This window comes from Rhinoraja longicauda, chromosome 16, assembly GCF_053455715.1.
Source record: "Rhinoraja longicauda isolate Sanriku21f chromosome 16, sRhiLon1.1, whole genome shotgun sequence".
NCBI lineage: Eukaryota > Metazoa > Chordata > Chondrichthyes > Rajiformes > Arhynchobatidae > Rhinoraja > Rhinoraja longicauda.
In genome coordinates, this window is record NC_135968.1 from 43,147,872 (window position 1) to 43,168,355 (window position 20,484).

At 44.3% G+C, this 20,484-nt stretch overlaps 1 protein-coding gene across 1 annotated transcript in view; it reads right to left on the bottom strand.

Annotated features, from left to right (window-relative positions):
* Positions 1 to 20,484, bottom strand: part of dntt (deoxynucleotidyltransferase, terminal) — a 349,907-nt gene that overhangs the window by 71,383 nt on the left and 258,040 nt on the right. The window contains exon 10 of the mRNA XM_078412877.1: positions 55 to 138. Coding sequence (XP_078269003.1) covers positions 55 to 138 — 84 coding nt within the window. The remainder of the gene's footprint in view (positions 1 to 54; positions 139 to 20,484) is intronic.

Genomic DNA, 20,484 nt, shown 5'->3' on the forward strand with positions numbered 1-20,484 from the left:
TTCAGCAAAAAAAACAAAAGAAAAAATCGTTTTACCTTATTTTGTTCATTTTACCTTATTTCTGTCATAAAGACCATGGTTGTCGAGTAACATGTTTTTCTCTTGGCTGCAATATCTTCTTAAACCGCGTTCAAATTGCTGCACGAATAACAAAATAAAAGGAAATGTCACATTAGCCTTTTTGGAAAATTGATAAAGTCAATTCACTCTCTTGGCATGAAGTTGTTTATAGGGGGGGGGCGTTATTAAAACATCTCAGTGCGGTCTCAGCAGCTACTTACTGAGCAACTTGGTAACCAGCTTGACTGGAAGTGACAAGATGTGGATGACAACAGTGTTGAAGTTTGAGATAGGTTTGAATATGTTCTTTTGATGCATTTGACGGTACTGATCAGGACTGGACTTATCGGCCGTTGTCTTTACGAAAATATATTTTGCAAACCTTTCCTTCTGCTGGATGGATTGGATATCTTTGTTTCACTGTGATTTACAGCATCTCAAAATGTCTGCAAACAAGCCAAAATTGATTTCCCGCAACTTTTTTCACTAAATGCTCTTTAGATCTATCAATACTGCTAACTTGATGATAATAACTATTGTATATTCAACACTTGACCCATGTCATTTGGAGTTGGAACATCATCAGACAAATAATTATTGTAAACCAGCATGTTAAATGTTCTTCCCCATAAAGTGTGGTAATTATTATTAAACACAGAAAGCCCTGGAGACCTGAATTGGATAGCTCCTGAAAATGGGAACAGAGAGTTCAATGCACAATTAACCCCTTGTTTCCATTGCATGTCGTGCCGTGCACCATTTTCCTGCCACCTGCCCAATTGCATAATTTCTCCAAGCAGTTAATATTAACCATGCTGTTAAATGCCTGCCTGCCTTGGCCAGGGAACCTAAGACTGTGAGCGGTCCGTACTACAGATAGCCTGAAGCACATGGAGCCAGTTTACAGAGATGTTAAATGCCATTTGTACTGTGGCGGCAGTCAGCAGTGAAAGCCATCGCAGAAATCATTCTGATCTGAATAGACTGGCAAACATAATGGGAGCTACAGCGGAGCCATTGTGGAATGGGAAGAGACAAAGATAATGAAGACATTTAGATGTGAGTGCCATTGTCAAAAGCCAAGTGCCGAGGGCCTGGATGGAATGCCATGGCATGACATTCAATGACCTTGCACGACTTGCCAAGGTCAGTGATGAGAGCTTCAGATGCTACATGCGGTCAGCCACAGCAGCGTGACAATAGACAATAGACAATAGGTGCAGGAGGAGGCCATTCGGCCCTTCGAGCCAGCACCGCCATTCAATGTGATCATGGCTGATCACCCAGCCAGCTGCCACGTGCTCCCACTCCACCAATGGCGTCCGCCCGGGTCGGGAGGTGGGTTGCTACGCAACCTCTGTTAGGTGGCGCCTGGGCCTACAGTGTCCGGGTCTACAGTGTCCGGGCCTACAATGTCCGGGCCTGCAGTGTCCGGGCCTACAGTGTCCGGGCACACAGTGTCAGGGCCTACAGTGTCCGGGCACACAGTGTCCGGACCTACAGTGTCCGGGCCTACAATGTCCGGGCCTACAGTGTCCGGGCCTACAATGTCCAGGCCAACAGTGTCCGGGCTTACAGTGTCCGGGCCTACAATGTCCGGGCTTACAGTGTCCGGGCCTACAGTGTCCGGGCCTACAGTGTCCAGGCCAACAGTGTCCAGGTCTACACTGTCCGGGCCTACAGTGTCGGGGCTACAGTGTCCAGGCCAACAGTGGCCGTTCTGTGTTTAATAATAATTACCTACAGCGCCGTCCAGCCCTAATATGGGACAAGGGCGGTCCCGTACGGGACAAACCAATTTAGCCCAAAATACGGGATGTCCCGGCTAATTCGGGATGGTTGGCAACGCTAAGATAGGCACAGAATGCTGGAGTAACTCAGCGGGACAGGCAGCATCTATGGAGAAAAGGAATGGGTGATATTTCGGGTGGAGACCCTTATTCAGACTGAGAGTCGGGGGAAAGGAAAACAAGAGAGATAGACGGTGATGTCGGGAGAACAAATGAATGAAAGATATCCAAAAATATCTCTCTGCATCACCATCTATATCTCCCGTTTCCCTTTCCCCCCGGCTCTCAGTCTGGAGAAGGGTCTCGACCCGTAACGTCACCCATTCCTTCTCTCCAGGGATGCTGCCTGTCCCGCTGAGTTACTCCAGCACGTTGTGTCTAACTTCGGTGTAAACCAGCATCTGCAATTTCTACCTGACCTCTGACTGTTCACAGTCCTACAATATCATATCGCTCAACTAATATAGGACAAGGGCTGCACGGTGGCGCAGCGGTAGAGTTGCTGCCTTTCAGCGAATACAGCGCCAGAGACTCAGGTTCGATCCTGACTACGGGTGCTGTCTGTACAGAGTTTGTACGTTCCCCCCGTGACCTGCGTGGGTTTTCTCCGAGATCTTCGGTTTCCTCCCACACTCCAAAGACGTACAGGTTTGTAGGTTAATTGGCTTGGTAAATGTAAAAATTGTCCCTAGTGGGTGTAGGATAGTGTTAATGTGCGGGGATCGCTGGGGCGGTCCTGTTTCTGCGCTGTATCTCTAAATCTAAAAAAAAAATCTAAGAAACTCTCGGCAGAGGTAATCAAGGACAACGTGACTAGTAAACAGGACTTGGTGCAGGTCAGAACCAGGAGCAGATGAGGTAACGCAGCATGAAGCACTGCCTCAAGGCAACACAATAACCTTCAAGGCAAGAGAAGATGGATAATGTGCTGACGTGGTGTACAATGTCTAAACGCCCTGCATGGGCTTTGCTATACTATGGCCGTGCTGTCAGTGGATAAACAATTTCATCCAGTTTCCAGGCCTACTTTTGTTGCAGTAGCTCCAGTCCATTGGCACAACAGGATGCTGCAGAATTAAATCATTGTGACTGCTTCCCGCATATCGGGTGAGTTCCTGGATGATCTGTTGCCTGTGGTCTGCAGCCAGACAGAGAAACAGCAGAGTTCTTGTTGCTGATGGAACATTTCAGAATTTATGGGCATCTGCAAAGAGCAGAAGAACTATCAATTAGATCTGCACAGAGGGAAGGAAGCTGGCGGTCCAGGCAAAGCCACAGATACATTGTACTTGCTGTGAAATGTGGGCTGCTCTCTTTAAATGTACAACTTCAATTACACCCTCTCCCCTACCTCTCAATGCAACAATGTAAGTAAGACAACGTGCAAGTTGCTGGACATATCTACAACTTCTGATGAAAGGAGTACGTGTAAAGGAGACGCCTCCCAGAAGGCCGCAGAGAAGCTAGAGCCTGGGGCTTGGGTCTGGGGAGCCCATGGCTGGGGCCCAGGTCTGTGGAGCCCGTGGCTGGGGCCTGGGTCTGGAGAGCCCATGGCTGGGGAGCCCGTGGCTGGGGAAGTATGTGCGATGATACCATTAAAATGCAGAATATATCTCATCTATCAATTCACAGATTTTTGTTATTTTTCTTTTTAAATGTTTCTGCAAGTTTCTGCCTACTAAAATGGCGCCTTGACGTACTATGGTTTTTTGGGTCGAGTGGTCTATCTTGTTCCTCTAGTATCTTTGGTCCTGGGTCTGGGGAGCCCGTGGTCCGGCAGGGGAGGACCCGGCAGCGTTTGCGGGGAGGTCGGCGTGGCGGTCGGTGATGGCGCCGACCGACGGACGAGGACGGACCACGGGGAGAGTGAGGGCGCCGCGGCCGATGGGAGGAACAAAGGAGGACCCGACGTGGGGGGGACCGCCCAGAGGGAGGGGGGGGGAAGAACAATCACCTTAATAGTAAAGCATAATTGAAACACTCGCAGGATTCTAGTTACCTCTGGTAGAAATCAGTTAACTATTACTTGCAAGAATTGAATCTTTAACAGGCTTGTGTTGAAGTGCCTCGGTATTTCAGCAGTGCAAGGTTAAGAGATGACATCAGCTGGAGGATTGTAAAACGGTGAAGGTGGATGTTAAAAATTGCAGCAGGATCTTGAACAGTTGGCCAGGTGGGTTGTAGAATGGTTGATCGAATTTAATACAGAGAAAGGCCTGGTGGTGCATTTTGGAAAGTCTAACACGGGCAGGACCTCCAAAGTGAATGGGAGCTGCTCTGGGGAGTGTTGTAGAGCAGTGGGGCCCAGGAGGGCAGGAACATAGCTCCTTGAAAGTGGAGGTACATAGCTCCACCTCCAGTTTAAATTCCATTTGGAATATTTTGGAATATTTTGAATATTTTGGAGGACCAAGAACCAAGGTGGCGTCACAGATAGATAGGGTGGTCAAAAAGGCTTTGTGGCTCATTGGCCTTTATCAGTCAAAGTATTGAATATAGAAGTTGGGAGGTCATGTTGCAGTTGTATAAAACGTTGGTGAGGCCGCGTTTAGAGTATTGTGTTCAGTGCTGGGCACCATGTTATAGGAAAGAGGTTGTCAAATTGGAAAGATACGGAGAAGATTTACAAGGATGTTGCCAGGACTAGAGGGCCTGAGCTATGGGGAAAGGTCGAGCAGGCTGGGACTTTATTCCTTGGAGCACAGGAGGATGAGGGGGTGATCTTATAGAAGTATATAAAATCATGAGGGGATTCCCGTGCGCCGCCGGGATAAAATCCCCCGGATCTGTGAGCGGAGAACCGTACTCGAGTTACGCCAAGGAAGAAGACAAGTCCTCCTTCGGGGCCGTACCGATCCCCAACAAAACCTAAGGCAACGCATCCATCCACTCCGGGCCCTTGAGCCGCGCCTTCAATGGGGTCTTGAGATGGCGGTGGAACCGCTGCACCAGGCCGTTAGCTTGTGGATGATAGGCCGTGGTGTGATGGAGCTGGACCCCCAATAGGCGAGCCATCGCCGACCACAGGTCAGAGGTGAACTGAGCCCCCCAGTCCGACGAGATGTCCACTACCACACCAAAGTGGGCGATCCAGCGTGCGGCGAGGGATCGGGCACATGGCACAGTAGACGTGTCCGCCAGCAGAACGGCCTCTGGCCATCGCGTGAAGCGACCCACCACAGTGCCCCAAAACTGAAGTGAATACTCTAAATGTGGCCTCAACAATGTCTTATATAATGGCAACATGGCCGCCCAACTTCAATACCCATTTTATACTTATTTTGCATATATCTACATTGTTAACTGCTTGAGCATTGATGCAAGCTGCCACTCTTGGCACAGAGTTGGGCACCATTTTGGAACAGAAACAATACCTGTAGCCCTCAACAAAATTTGAGATACTTCATCAAATTTACACCGCTAATCTCCCATATTGAGGGCTGCTATACTTGAAAACATAATTAAAATAATTGGACTCTCCACTGAATAGTATAGATGTGAGGCTTTTGTAGCTGCTGTGATTTCAGTTGAGATACAAGTAGCACATTTAATGATTTTTTTTCCAGAGATTGTTGCAACGCACTTATTCTGAACTCAGCTGAAACCAGTTACGAGTCCTGAAAACAATGTTTGTTAGTATTGATGAATTGGTGGATTACATTCTTGGATCGAGTAGAAAGTGTTTCAAAAGCTCTGAGCAATTATAAGTTCAAACTGCAGCAGATGCTATGGATAAGGTAGCATAACAGCAGTGCACAACAAAAAAACACAACTGCACCAAGAACAGATGCTCATTAAATCAACGCTGGTGCTTACTGGAAAAACAAAGTCTCGGGAAATTTGGGTTCATCTGCCAGAGGACAAGCGAGAGATTTCACACTTGCACAGAAATGTTCCAATAACCCGACTTCAAAAAAATGGTTAAAAAAAACCTCTGCATTTTAACTTTGGATAATAATGACAGTCTTGAATCAATTAGAGCTCGCCGGTACGGGACACAAGAGTATGAGGCTTTGTTGCAGTTATTACTGTTGACAAATGTCAACTGAGATTACTTTCCGCCTCCCGTTAATGTGAACATTTTGCTTAAGTGCTGCCAAGCTCTGGTGGTATTGCTATAGTTACAAATTACGGGAAAGTGATGTGACCTGAACTTCTTATTTCAGTAGATGTTACATGGAAATTTATCTTCAGTAAATCATCATGACTTTTGACAAGGCCGAGTCACATCCTCCATCAGTGGCTCCAGTTTGAGGAGCAGTCACCTACGCATGGGAAGACTTTAATCTCTTTAATTATACCATCACTTGCACATTACAGGTGTTTAATTTTCCTCTGTGTGGATGCGTGTGGCAGTCAAAGGTAATCAATCGAGTTAACCAGATGGAATTGAATGGACAATAGCACAATCGGCTTTTATTTTAAGAAGGAATTTTTTCACCCAGAGAGTTGTGAATTTGTGGAATTCTCTGCCACAGAAGGCAGTGGAGGCCAATTCACTGGATGAATTTAAAAGAGAGTTAGATAGAGCTCTCGGGGCTAGTGGAATCAAGGGATATGGGGAGATGGCAGGCATGGGTTACTGATTGTAGATGATCACAATGAATGGCGGTGCTGGCACGAAGGGCCAAATGGCCTCTTCCTGCACCTATTTTCTGTTTCTATGTACATATACTTATGTACTAATATACTTCCCACAATGCTAAAAAGAAATTTGATTAATTCTTAAGATGGACACAAAATGCTGGGGTAACTCAACGGGACAGGCAGCATCTCTGGAGAGAAGGAATGGGTGATGTTTCGGGTCGAGACCCTACTTCAGACTGTCTGAAGAAGGCTCTCGATCCGAAACGTCATTCATTCCATCTCTCCAGAGATGCTGCCTGTCCCGCTGAGTTACTCCAGCATTTTGTGTCTATCTTCGGTGTAAACCAGCATCTGCAGTTCCTTCCTACACATTTTGTTTAATTCTGAAGAAGGGTCTCGACCCGAAACGTCACCCATTCCTTCTCTCCCGAGATGCTGCCTGACTCGCCGAGTTGCTCCGGCAATGGACTAATTCTACTCCTATCACATGACCTTCTGACCTTATTTTTAATTGTTTTTTATTGCTTTTTGGGCAGGTTGGCACTTACTGTCCATCTCCAGTTGCCATGAGAGGTGTTCTTATGGACTTGCTCCACCCTGCTTCACATCTTCTGGTCCTGGGAGGCTTGTCCATGCTTTATCACCTCGAAGCCTTGCTACTCCAACACACTTCCAGGCCCTCATTCAGGTGTCCACACGTGTGGAACCTTCCAATGCTCCACTACCTGTGTTGTCTCTTGCGCCAAGCTTCTTTTCCCAGACACGTCTATCCTTGCCAACCTTATTTGTATCCCATTATAGCCTTGCATCTCCCAATCTCTGTAAATCACCTATAGACTTACCTCAAGGTATCTGTGCCCCTTCAAATCTGACCTAAAACTTATTTGTGAACAATTGGTGACCATGTCTTTAGTTAGCAAGGTCTGAAGCTCTGGGACACCCTCTGTGAAACCCCTTCACGTCTCTTCTCCTTTAGTGTAGTCATTAAAACCTCTCTTTGATCATGCTCTGTCATACACTTCAAATTCGCCTCATGCGGCTAATTCTGATTGATAGCAATTTTGTAAAGCACTTGTGAAGATTTTCTAATGCTAATACAATTTCTTGGAAATTCAAATAGCTGGCTTGTGTATGACCAGCAGAACAGTCTTCTTAACTGCCTTATGAATCTATTATTTCTGCCTCTGTTGATTTTTGAAGTCAATCCAGAAACCTATTGATCTTCTCTTAACGTCGCAACTGGATTGCAAGAAATAGTTTGAGGTTTAATGTGAAGAGGTGGCAAAAGCATGAATGGGGGATTGACTGTGACCACTGATGCTTGATAATTGCAAGTGGCCAGCGGAACTTTGGGGTAGGGAGTGGTATCAAAGATAGGATCTTTCCTATCTAAATTCAGAGATGGCCAGAGAAATCAGCCTTCAGTGATGCAGGGTTTCGTGATTGTTGATTGGTATTGAGGGGAGAAATTTTTTGCTCAGTGTTCATTGGAATGGGTCTGATAAGATTGTGCAGCCACATCTGACCCCCAAGTAAGGCTTCAGTTATAGAAAGATCCATCCTTTTATCGTCGGATTTCCTGAGAAACCAGGACCACGCAGATTAAAGCTAAAGTACATCATTAAAATGGAAACAAGCAGCTTACATGAAAGGTGTAAATAACGGATGCACTTTCACGTATACAACGATGGAACCCTAACCCAAATGATGATACAGCTCTATCTCTACACCACTTTCCTCAATCACTCCACATAGTAGTCTTATTTGACTGTTCACCTGCCGATCATTTATCTACATTGAAGACTCGTAGTCATTTTTCTTGCAGGGAAGTACACCTTTGATATTAAATACCTGAGTCATTGAGTCATAGTTGAATACATTCTCATTCAAGAAAACAAGAGATTGTTTTGCAGTCTCTAAATTAGTGGCTTCTTGGAACGGGACAGAACACAGAACAGTACAGAAGATAGACGCAAAAAGCTGGAGCAACTCAACGGGACTTGCAGCTTCTCCAGAGAGAAGGAATGGGTGATATTTCGGCCTTCTTCAGACCCGAAGCATCATTCATTCCTTCTCTCCAGAGATGCTGCCTGTCCCGCTGAGTTACTCCAGCTTTTGGTGTCTATCTCCGATTTAAACCAGCATCTGCAGTTCCTTCCAACATAGAACAGTGCAGCACAGGAACAGGCCCTTCGGATCACAAAGTTTGTGCCGAACATGATGCCACGTTAAACTGATCTCATGTGTAGGAAGAAACTTCAGATGCTCGTTTAAATCGAAGATAGACACAAAAAGCTGGAGTAACTCAGCGGGACAGGCAGCATCTCTGGAGAGAAGGTATGGGTGATGTTTCGGGTCGATTATTCTGAAGATGGGTCTCGACCCGAAACGTCACCCATTCCTTCAACTGATCTCATCTGCCTGCACATGATCCATATCCCTCTATTCCCTGCACTTCCACGTGCCTATCTAAAAGGCTGGATGCCAGGCAGGTTTAGAAAGTTCTTTATTTGGTTGTGAGCCTCCACTCACAACGAAGTCCACCGCAGGGATGAACCACTCCCCCAAACGGCCTGAGTATTAACCCCGTAAGCCTGTCCGTCAAGTGCCGATGGGGCTGACCCTAGGACTGGCCTGATACCCAGGGACCGCCACAAGCCTCTTAAACGCCACTGTTTCATCTGCCGTCACCAGGAGTGATATTGTGGTGGGGCTGGGTCCAGCATTGTGCATGCAAACGTGCATCTGTTCTTTACATTTGTTTGGCATTCTGACAGAACTATAGGTGAACATACCTTATTATCTTCAGACTTATATTCATAATCTCAACAAAAAAAATTCTAGATAAAAGATTGTTTTTACTGTTCTCCATTAGTAACAGTGGTATACAAAGAGTTAATATATAAATATATAAAAATAAATATAAATGTATATACATATAAAAATAAATATAAATGTATATATATGTGTGTGTGTGTGTGTGTGTGTGTGTGTGTGTGTAAATATATATATATGACATACATATATATATATTTATATATTTATAAAATATATCATATATATGTGTATATATATAATATACACACATATATATTTATAAAATATATTATATATATGTTATATAAAACAATAGACAATAGACAATAGGTGCAGGAGGAGGCCATTCGGCCCTTTGAGCCAGCACCGCCATTCAGTGTGATCATGGCTGATCATTCTCAATCAGTACCCCGTTCCTGCCTTCTCCCCATACCCCCTGACTCCGCTATCCTTAAGAGCTCTATCTAGCTCTCTCTTGAATGCATTCAGAGAATTGGCCTCCACTGCCTTCTGAGGCAGAGAATTCCACAGATTCACAACTCTCTGACTGAAAACGTTTTTCCTCATCTCCATTCTAAATGGCCTACCCCTTATTCTTAAACTGTGGCCTCTGGTTCTAGACTCCCCCAACATTGGGAACATGTTTCCTGCCTCTAACGTGTCTAACCCCTTAATAATTTTATAGGTTTCGATAAGATCCCCTCTCATCCTTCTAAATTCCAGTGTATACAAGCCTAGTCGCTCCAGTCTTTCAACATATGACAGTCCCGCCATTCCGGGAATTAACCTAGTAAACCTATGCTGCACGCCCTCAATAGCAAGAATGTCCTTCCTCAAATTTGGAGACCAAAACTGCACACAGTACTCCAGGTGCGATCTCCCGCACACATATATATAAATATGTATATTACTTATATTTATATATGTGTGTGTGTGTGTGTATACATATACATACACACACACATATATATATATGCATATACATCCATACATATATACGTGTACATGCATACACACACACACACACACACACACACACACACACACACACACATATATATGCATATACATCCATACATATATACGTATGCATACATACATACACACACATGTACACACACACACACACACACATATATATATGTCCATCCAGCCAAGCTAAACACTGCATACTAGGTGATCTACTGCTACCTCTGCCTGCTGCCACAGAAGCTCTGACGTTCTTGAGGTGCCAGTAATGATAGACGGGAGTTTAACATTAAAATAAGCAGCACCACATCTCTAAGCTTTCACAGGAATCCATTATTTCACACCTACGGTGGATATATATCTACCTTAACTTCTGACATCAAATGGTTTTTAGATTATGCGGGAATTTCTGGTTGAGCTTTTCTTTTGAGACCATGTATGCTAAAGTATGGAAAGTCAGTGAAAATAAAGATAAAACTAAGCGGTTTTAATTTCGAGACCTGTCCCCAGTAAATAATAGATGCCACTCCCCTCCCACCCCCTATAAAAGTACACACAGCGTGTGGATTCAGACAGCAAACCCCTTAGTGCACTTTGCGCTGAATTCAGAGTTCCATTAGAGTTAATTGCTTTTTTGTGGAGGTCATGCTGCAAGAATGCATTGGCCTCATTCCTGCCCCCAAAATTATTATAATTGAGCAGATCGGCCCACCGCTATTATGTCTTTAGCAGCTCTGCTCTTCACCGGCTGAATACCCATTCACAAAGGGCAGCAGCAGGCCCAGGTGCGATTATTGGTTGAATAATGCCACTTCAAGCCTGATTGTCTGATTTGTGGAATTTGCATTCCCTCTGCCATTTCGCCAAAGTGAAACTTGTGTTTTAGGGGCTAACATGTTTTCTCTTCTGAACATGCTGTCTTCCATGTTCACCACTTATCTGCGTGGCATGTCTGGTGAGAGCAGTCTTGTTAGCACAGGGTGAAATTCACCACTTCATGTTCTGTATTTAGACAACATATTCCCTTTTGCCATTATTGTCCAGGATTGATCAGCCATGATCACATTGAATGGCTCGAAGGGCCGAATGGCCTCCTCCTGCACCTATTGTCTATTGTCTATTGTCTATTTGATGGGGGATGAAAATTGTAGAGTCATAGGTTTGTAACAGCAAAGAAGGCCACTCAGCCTATCAATTCTATGCTGTCTTCCAATAGAACATTCCTATCAGTCCCACCCCCTCACTCCTTCCCCACAGCACTGCAAATTATCATTCAAATGGTTTTGCAATGCACCTTTAAGGCTCTGATTGATTCACTTTCCATCCTTTGCAGACAGTGAGTCTTCTTATCGTGTCCACACGTGCTAGATATTGTGTTTCAGCCAAAAATGAACATAACTCTTAGCAATATTATTGTTCTCTGTGATGTCCTCAGCTTTGCATTCGTGCTCCAATATAGGACATAATCGGTGCTCCCTCCCTCCCTCCCTCCCTCCCTCCCTCCCTCCCTCCCTCCCTCCCTCCCTCCCTCCCTCCCCCCATCCCCTCCCCCTCCTCTCTCTCTCTCTCTCTCTCTCTCTCTCTCTCTCTCTCTCTCTCTCTCTCTCTCTCTCTCTCTCTCTCTCTCTCTCTCTCTCTCTCTCTCTCTCTCTCTCTCTCTCTCTCTCTCTCTCTCTCTCTCTCTCTCTCTCTCTCTCTCTCTCTCTCTCTCTCTCTCTCTCTCTCTCTCTCTCTCTCTCTCTCTCTCTCTCTCTCCCTCCCTCCCTCCCCTCCCATCTCAACCGTTTGGCTCAAGCCTTCCCCACTGATCTGTCAACTGCCCTCCAACACCCTCTAGGAAGTGGTTCGTTGAATAACATGAATGCTCTATGTCTGGAGTCATCTGTGCTTTACTGCAACAACACACACACAAAGGATCCATTGAGAAGATCATCGAGTTCGTGATCAGTCCCCAATTACTCTTTAGTTTGATTTTTCGGAGTTATATTGTTCACCAAAATGTAATGGTGGACACTAATTTCCCAGGCGTATGGCTCCTGAAAATGGCTGCAGTGATGAAGACCTAGCTGCAGTTCTCGCCAAGGTGTTCACTGATGTGTTAAATTGCCCAGGTGTGTCCCATAAACACAAACCAGAACAAATCCAATCTGGCAAATGATCCGCCGATCAGTGACCTCTCAGTAGATTAGTGGTAGGGATTTCTGATGCAGCTGTCACGTAGCAGTTACTCATCAATATCCTGCTCAATGACTTCCGCTTGGATTTCACTACGATCACATGGGTCCAAACATCATTATAGTCTTAGACAATAGACAATAGACAATAGGCAATAGGTGCAGGAGTAGGCCATTCAGCCCTTTGAGCCAGCACCGCCATTCAATGCGATCATGGCTGATCACTCTCAATCAGTACCCCGTTCCTGCCTTCTCCCCATACCCCCTCACTCTTGGTTTTAGCCTGGACAACGGAGCAGAATTCCAAAGAGGAAGTGAGAGCAAGGCTGTCAGGTGATATAAGTCATGTGATAGGAGCAGAATTAGGCCATTCGGCCCATCAAGTCTACTCCACCATTCAATCATGGCCGATCTATCCCTCCCTCCTAACCCCATTCTCCGGCCTCTCCCCATAACCCCTGACACCCGTACTAATCAAGAAACTATCTCAGCCTTAAAAATATCCATTCACCTGGCCTCCACAACCTTCTGTGGCAAAGAATTCCACTGATTCACCACCCCTCTGACTAAAGGAATTCCTCCTCATCTCCTTCCGAAAAGAATGTCCTTTAATTCTGAGGCTATGACCTTTAGTCCTAGACTCCCCCACTTGTGGAAACTAGCCCTCAAGATCAAGGCAGCTTTTGACCAAAATAAAAGTCAAGAGCTATAAACTTTGTGTCAAAATGTAAAAACATTTGAGTCAAATATTAGTCTAAAATTACAGTTATGGTTAGATGCGGCTCACATATTTGATCACAATTTGATCACCTGCAATTTGAACTGAAATTTGAAATTGGATACCTAAAGTTTAATAACAATGTGCGATAATAACAATTCATTAAACTCAGTTGGTTAAGTTATAAGTATCTTTACTGGCATTTAGTGAGAACTAGACCAAGTGGACCCGTTGGGCCCAAACCTGTCCTGCATTGGTGCAGCACCCTCTCCTCCCCCAACCCCTCCCAACCCCCTCCCCCCTCCCCAAACCCTCCTCCCCACTCCATCACCGTCAACCCCTCTTAACCTCCCTCCTCCCCCTCCCTCCCTCCCCCCCTCCCTCCCTAGGAGACAGATTTAAACTTTAAAATGTGAATAACTTAAAAAATATAACACCAATTTCAATGAAACTTCTTCCATTGGCACCAAAGTGAGTAAGGTGGGCCTAAAATTGTCGCGCTATCATGTACCGTTTTGGCTGTAGTTCAGGAACAAACAAACAAACAAACGAGGGTTTTAGAATATAGATGTGCATTAAAAGAACTGTTTCCAAACTGTTCCATGACATTGTTATTGTGACAACAGGTACTTTGCAGACGAGTTACTGTTTGTCTGATTTCTATGATTTTAATTGATCCTCAGTGGCTGAGGTCATCAAAGATCTTTAGTTTCTCTTCGACGTTCTGAAGAATGCTCCTGGCATCAGTTTTTTTTTTAAATTAAAATGAATCACATTTGGCCTTCTGTGCGATAAGTGCAAATTTAGAAGCTGATAACCAGGTAGCAGAATGCAAGATGTTGAAGCAATTACAAAACTGAATCTACCCTGCATCAGTATTATGTCATGTGAGGCACTTCAATTTGCTATGAGGAGCTTTTTCATGTATTCCAAGCAAACATGAGAGCTAAGGGGCTGGTTAAAATATAAGCTTAACATATACAGACTACAATGTTCATTCCTAGTGGCAGCAAAGAGGTAGATTGACTTTTAAATAAATTATAGTTTTATTAAGTCAGTGACAAATGTTGCCTTTTCGTGCTGAGCATAGGTCCCACTGTTAATGTGGAAGTTACCAGCGGAAGATAAACCAGAATTTGTCTTTTATTTCTATTGTTCACAAATATAGGCCAACATTACTGCAAACTCAATGAATAATTTGTGAAGAAAATTACATTTTATATTTCCTTGGTTACTTTTGTTCCTGTTTTGCTTGCCAATATCCTCGCCACTAACAAGTAACAAACTGCTTCAGTGAACAACGATGTTACCTTTTATGGGTTGTGGGCTAGAATAGGCTGAGAGATGGATCACACAAGTGCACACTATGTCACCACTCAAGGACTACAAGTCCCATAGCAATCAGGGACTTGAACATGTCTGTGCTTCATCCCTTGACCATCTGTTATGCTGCACAACATAGACCTTCTCCTTTGTTGCCTTTGTAAACTAAAAGTGAGCCAAAAATAGTGCCAAGGTGAACTGACTGGACAATCATTATCCCTGGCAAATGTCTCAATTTTTGTAGCAATCTTCTACTTTCTGAAGCCATTCGTCCATTTAAACAAAAAGACGCAAGTTGGCAAATTCTGGAGTATCTGCTCAGTGTTGGCAGGAACTCAACCTAAATGGCCACTGCAATATTTTCCAAGTGCCTCGGAGATTGTCAATCCACTGCGCAACACTGCATTTAATTTGCGACGTTTGTTATGCACTTAAAAGCAATACTCTGTGCTTTGGCTAACTGACTGAGAGTGAAGCAAGAGGAAGAGCAACAACGTAAAGAGACAAAGAAGAAATAGTCACAAAGGCTAACACGACATGGAAAATGAAAACAAGGAACGGAATCAATGGAAAACTAATGGAGGCGTAGAGGAAAAAGGAGCCAAATAGTTTGCAAAAATACACAAATCTATAAAATGAAATGAAGCCAGGGATTTCAAAAAGAAATAGAAGTGGGCCTAGAAATAGAAAGAGAGAATTACAAAATATTTTGTGGATATGCAGCAGTTTAGATGCCACACGGATATATTGGATATACACAATTATACTGACTGCAATTTTTATCTCCAAGTAATGGATTATCTTCGGTGGGACATAAGTCACCCAACCATCTATTTACGTAGTGTCGAACTGTTGAAACTTCCTTCCATGGGAGTACCATCACCTCACAGGTTCAAAAAGCTGGCTTAACATCAGTTCTAGAGGACAAGGAAGCGAGCGGGCAAGATCATCTCTGACCCCTCTCACCCTGGCCACACACTCGTTGAAGCACTTCCCTCTGCAAGGTGACTCCAGGCTGTCAAAGCAGCCACAACCAGACATAAAAACAGCTTTTTGTCCGCGAGTAGTTACTCTACTCAATAACCAAAAGTTTGTAGTCTCTTTTTGCTCTGGTTTATTTCACTCACATGTTTAATGTTGTAATCCTAATGTTTTAATGTTTTATGCTTTATTCTTAATCGTTTACTGTATGTTCATGTTGTTACTTGCGAGTGGAGCACCAAGGCACATTCCTTGTATGTGTACATACTTGGCCAATAAACGTATTCATTCTTTCATTCATTCAATTAAGAATGGGCATTAACTGTGGGCATTGTAAGTGGCACTGTTATCATCAGAGATGATAAAAGATCAGAGTCATGAAAAAAGGCCCTTCGATCCAACGTCCATGCTGACTAAGATTCCCATCCAAGCTTGTCCCATTTCCCTCTAAACCTTTGCATGCATCTGACCAAATGTCTTTTAAATGTTGTTATGGCACCTGCCTTAACTAACTATCTTCACTGTCTGCAATACCACCTATTTTAGAGTAATCTGCAAATTTACTAGTCATACTTAATACATTCTCATCCAAATCATTGATAGAGATGACAAAAAGCAATGTCCCCAACACTGATCCCTGAGACACACCAAAAATCACAGTCCTCCAGAACGAAAAACATCGTTTCACCACCATTAAAGGCATTCAGTTAATTCCTGGATCCCATATATATACATAAAAACATAGAAAATAGGTGCAGGAGGAGGCCATTTGGCCCTTCGAGCCAGCACCACCATTCATTGTGATCATGGCTGATCATCCACAATCAGTAACCCGTGCCTGCCTTCTCCCCATATCCCTTGATTCCACTAGCCCCTCGATCTCTATCTAAGTCCCTTTTAAAATTCATCCAATGAATTGGCCTCCACTGCCTTCTGTGGCAGAGAATTCCACAGATTCACAACTCTCTGGGTGAAAAAGTTTTTTCTCACCTCAGTATTAAATGGCCTCCCCCTTTATTCTTAGACGGTGTGGCCCCTGGTTCTGGACTCCCCCAGCATACCTTGGCCCTGCCCTCATCAACTGTCTTGGATATAGGGAATGAAAGAACGTAAAGAATGATTGCAAAAATAGTGCATTGGAATATATGCGCAGATAACGGGTCTGCAATCAAAACAAGTAAAATAACCGAGATATAAAATATCTTCACTGATTATTTTGAGAGATTTTTTTTCTCGAGTCATCCTATTCAAATTCTTAAACTACAAGACAAAAGACCTGCCAAGATTGTAAGCTGGTGACTTGTTCGTAGGTCTCTCTGTGCTGCTCTGAGTCAAATGTTGACGGAAAAACATGCAAGTATCTCGTGTTCTGGTATTTGCATGGGTTCATTTCAACGCCAGCTACTGTTAAAAAATAAAGGAAACCTGACTATTTATGACCATAGAAACATAGGAAATAGGTGCAGGAGGAGGCCATTTGGCCCTTCGAGCCATTCATTGTGATCATGGCTGATCATCCACAATCAGTAACCTGTGCCTGCCTTCTCCCCATATCCCTTGATTCCACTAGCCCCTCGAGCTCTATTTTAAATTCATCCAGTGAATTGGCCTCCACTGCCTTCTTACACTCACAAAATTGACTGAATTTAATGTCTGTCTAAAGTGGAAGAAAGCCATTATAATGTATGCAAATTATAGAACTAATAGCTGAAAAAGAGACTAATGCAATTTTATCTTGACCCTACTTTGACTTTCCTGCCTGGCAGAAACCATACGGCAATTGAATTTAAACATCAGTTTAGATTATCTAACGCCCTCATTTTTTTTGTAGAGGGGACCACAGAGAAATATGAGGTGTTGCATTTTGGGAAGTTTAACATGGGCAGGACCTACACAGTAGTGGCTCAGGGGAGTGTTGTAGAGCAGAGGGGTCTAGGAGTGCAGGTGCATGGTTCCTTGAAGGTCAAATTGCAGGTAGATTAGGTGGTCAAAAAGGCTTTTGGTACATTAGCTTTCATCAGTCAGAGTATTGAATATAGAAGTTGGGAGGTCACGTTGCAGTTGTATAAGACATTGGTGAGACCGCATTTGTGTTCAGTTCTGGGCACCATGTTATAGGAAAGATGTTGCCAAGCTGGAAAGAGTACAGAGAAGATTCACAAGGATGTTGCCATGATAGACAATAGACAATAGACAATAGGTGCAGGAGGAGGCCATTCGGCCCTTCGAGCCAGCACCGCCATTCAATGTGATCATGGCTGATCATTCTCAATCAGTACCCCGTTCCTGCCTTCTCCCCATACCCCCTGACTCCGCTATCCTTAAGAGCTCTATCTAGCTGATGATCCCCAACTCTAAACCTTCTCACTCATGATGGGCGGCACGGTAGCGCAGCGGTAGAGTTGCTGCTTTACAGCGAATGCAGCGCCGGAGACTCAGGTTCGATCCTGACTACGGGTGCTGCACTGTAAGGAGTTTGTACGTTCTCCCCATGACCTGTGTGGGTTTTCTCCGAGATCTTCGGTTTCCTCCCACACTCCAAAGACGTACAGGTATGTAGGTTAATTGACTGGGTAAATGTAAAAATTGTCCCTAGTGGGTGTAGGAGAGTGTTAATGTGCGGGGATCGCTGGGCGGCGCGGACTTGGTGGGCCGAAAAGGCCTGTTTCCGCGCTGTATATATATGATATGATATGATACGATATGATAGACCCAAAATGCTGGAGTAACTGAGTAATTCTTAAAGAAGGGACTCAACCCGAGACGTCACCCATTCCTTCTCTCCAGAGATGCTGCCTGACCCGCTGAGTTACTCCAGCATTTTGTGTCTATCTTCGGTGTAAACCAGCACTTGCAGTTCTTTCCTACACATTTTCCACTCATGAAGCAGATTTCCAGCAAAACAGTCCCTCTTCACCATGTACCTAATGGGGAAAATCACCACTCTGCCCGGGAAGTTTTCCACTTCCCACCGGGTAAGAAGAAAAAAAACAGGCAGCATTTAAATGAGATTCCATGGTTTAAAATATCTAAGGCCACTCAACACCATTGTTAGACCAGAAATCACCACCCTGAGGCAATTGCCAATAGGTAACATTGTCTTTGTCAATCTACCCCACTGTGAGCATTTGCCCATGATCTTCTCAGTGCCCGTAACTGCACCAATGGTACAGATGTTATCACCCTCAACTGTAACTCTCAAATGTGTGGAAAAAATGAGCAAAATCCTTTATCTTGGCAATATCCACAGATCCATATACGCTGGGAAAAACACTCTGTGAGGAGATAATAATAATCATAGAGTCATAGAGTGATGCAGTGTGGAAACAGGCCCTTCAGCCCAACTCGCCAACAATGTCCCAGCTATACCTTCTGAGGCAGAGAGTTCCACAGTTTCACAACTCTCTGAGTGAAAAAGTTTTTCCTCATCTCCGTTCTAAATGGTTCGGGACTCCCCCAACATCGGGAACATGTTCCCTGCCTCTAGCGTGTCCAATCCCTTAATAATCTTATATGTTTCAATAAGATCTCCTCTCATCCTTCTAAATTCCAGAGTATAGAAGCCCAGTCGCTCCAGTCTTTCAACATACGACAGTCCCACCAGTCCCAATTGCCTGCACTTGGTTCATATCCCTCCAAACCTGTCCTATCCATGTACCTGTCTAACTGTTTCTTAAACGATGGCATAGTCCCAGCCTCAACTACCTCCTCTGGCAGCTTGTTCCATACACCCACCACCCTCTGTGTGAAAAAGTTGCCCCTCGGATTCCTATTAAATCTTTTCCCTTTCACCTTGAACCAATGTCCTCTGGTCCTCGATTCCCCTACTCTGATCAAGAGACTTTGTGCATCCACCCTCACCCTCCAGCACTACATGGAATAGAGACCCAGCCTACTCAACCTCTCCTAATAGCTCACACCCTCTAGTGCTGGCAACATCCTCGTAAATCTTTTCTGAACCCTTTCAAGCTTGACAGTATCTTTCCTATAACATGGTGCCCAGAACTGAACACAATTTCCTAAATGCTGTCTCACCAACGTCTTATACAACTGCAACATGACCTCCCAACTTCTATACTCAATACTCTGACTGATGAAGAACAAAATGCCAAAAGCCTTTTTGACCAGCTTATCTACCTGCGACTCGACCTTTAAGGAACCATGCACCTGTACTCCTACATCCCTCTGCTCTACAACACTACCCAGAGGCCTACCATTTACTGTGTAGGTCCTGCCCTTGTTCGGCATTCCCGGAATGGTGGGACTGTCGTATGTTGAAAGACTGAAGCGACTGGGCTTGTATACTCTGGAATTTAGAAGGATGAGAGGAGATCTTATTGAAACACATAAGATTATTAAGGGATTGGACACGCTAGAGGCAGGGAACATGTTCCCGATGTTGGGGGAGTCCCGAACCAGGGACCACAGTTTAAAAATAAGGGGTAGGCCATTTAGAACGGAGATGAGAAAAAACCTTTTCAGTCAGAGAGTTGTGAATCTGTGGAATTCTCTGCCTCAGAAGGTAGTGGAGGCCAATTCACTGGATGCTTTCAAGAGAGAGTTAGATGGAACTCTTAATGATAGCTGAGTCAAGGGATATGGGGAGAAGGCAGGAACGGGGTACTGATTGTGGATGATCAGCCTTTCTCACGGTGAATGGCAGTGCTGGCTCGAAGGGCTGAATGGCCTACTCCTGCACCTACTGTCGATTGTCTGTTGCCTATCGTCTATTGACGTCCCAAAATGCAACATCTCACACTTCTCTGTATTAAATTCCATCAACCATTCCTCCGCCCATCTGGCCAATCGATCCAGATCCTGCTGCAATCGATCACAAACATCTTCACTATCATAAATTCAGAAGAACGAGGTGTGATGAAGAAATGCAACATAATTTGCATCCATTGAGGTTCTGCAGTGCAAATTAAACCGACACTACTCTTTGGAAAGTTAAGTGCAAAAAGTTATAAAATTAGATTTCTGTCTTCCTTCTATATAATTTAAAATTGTTAGGGTAATAATTATTAAAAATGGTGTCAGCCAGCTATGTCAGTGGAATGTCTGT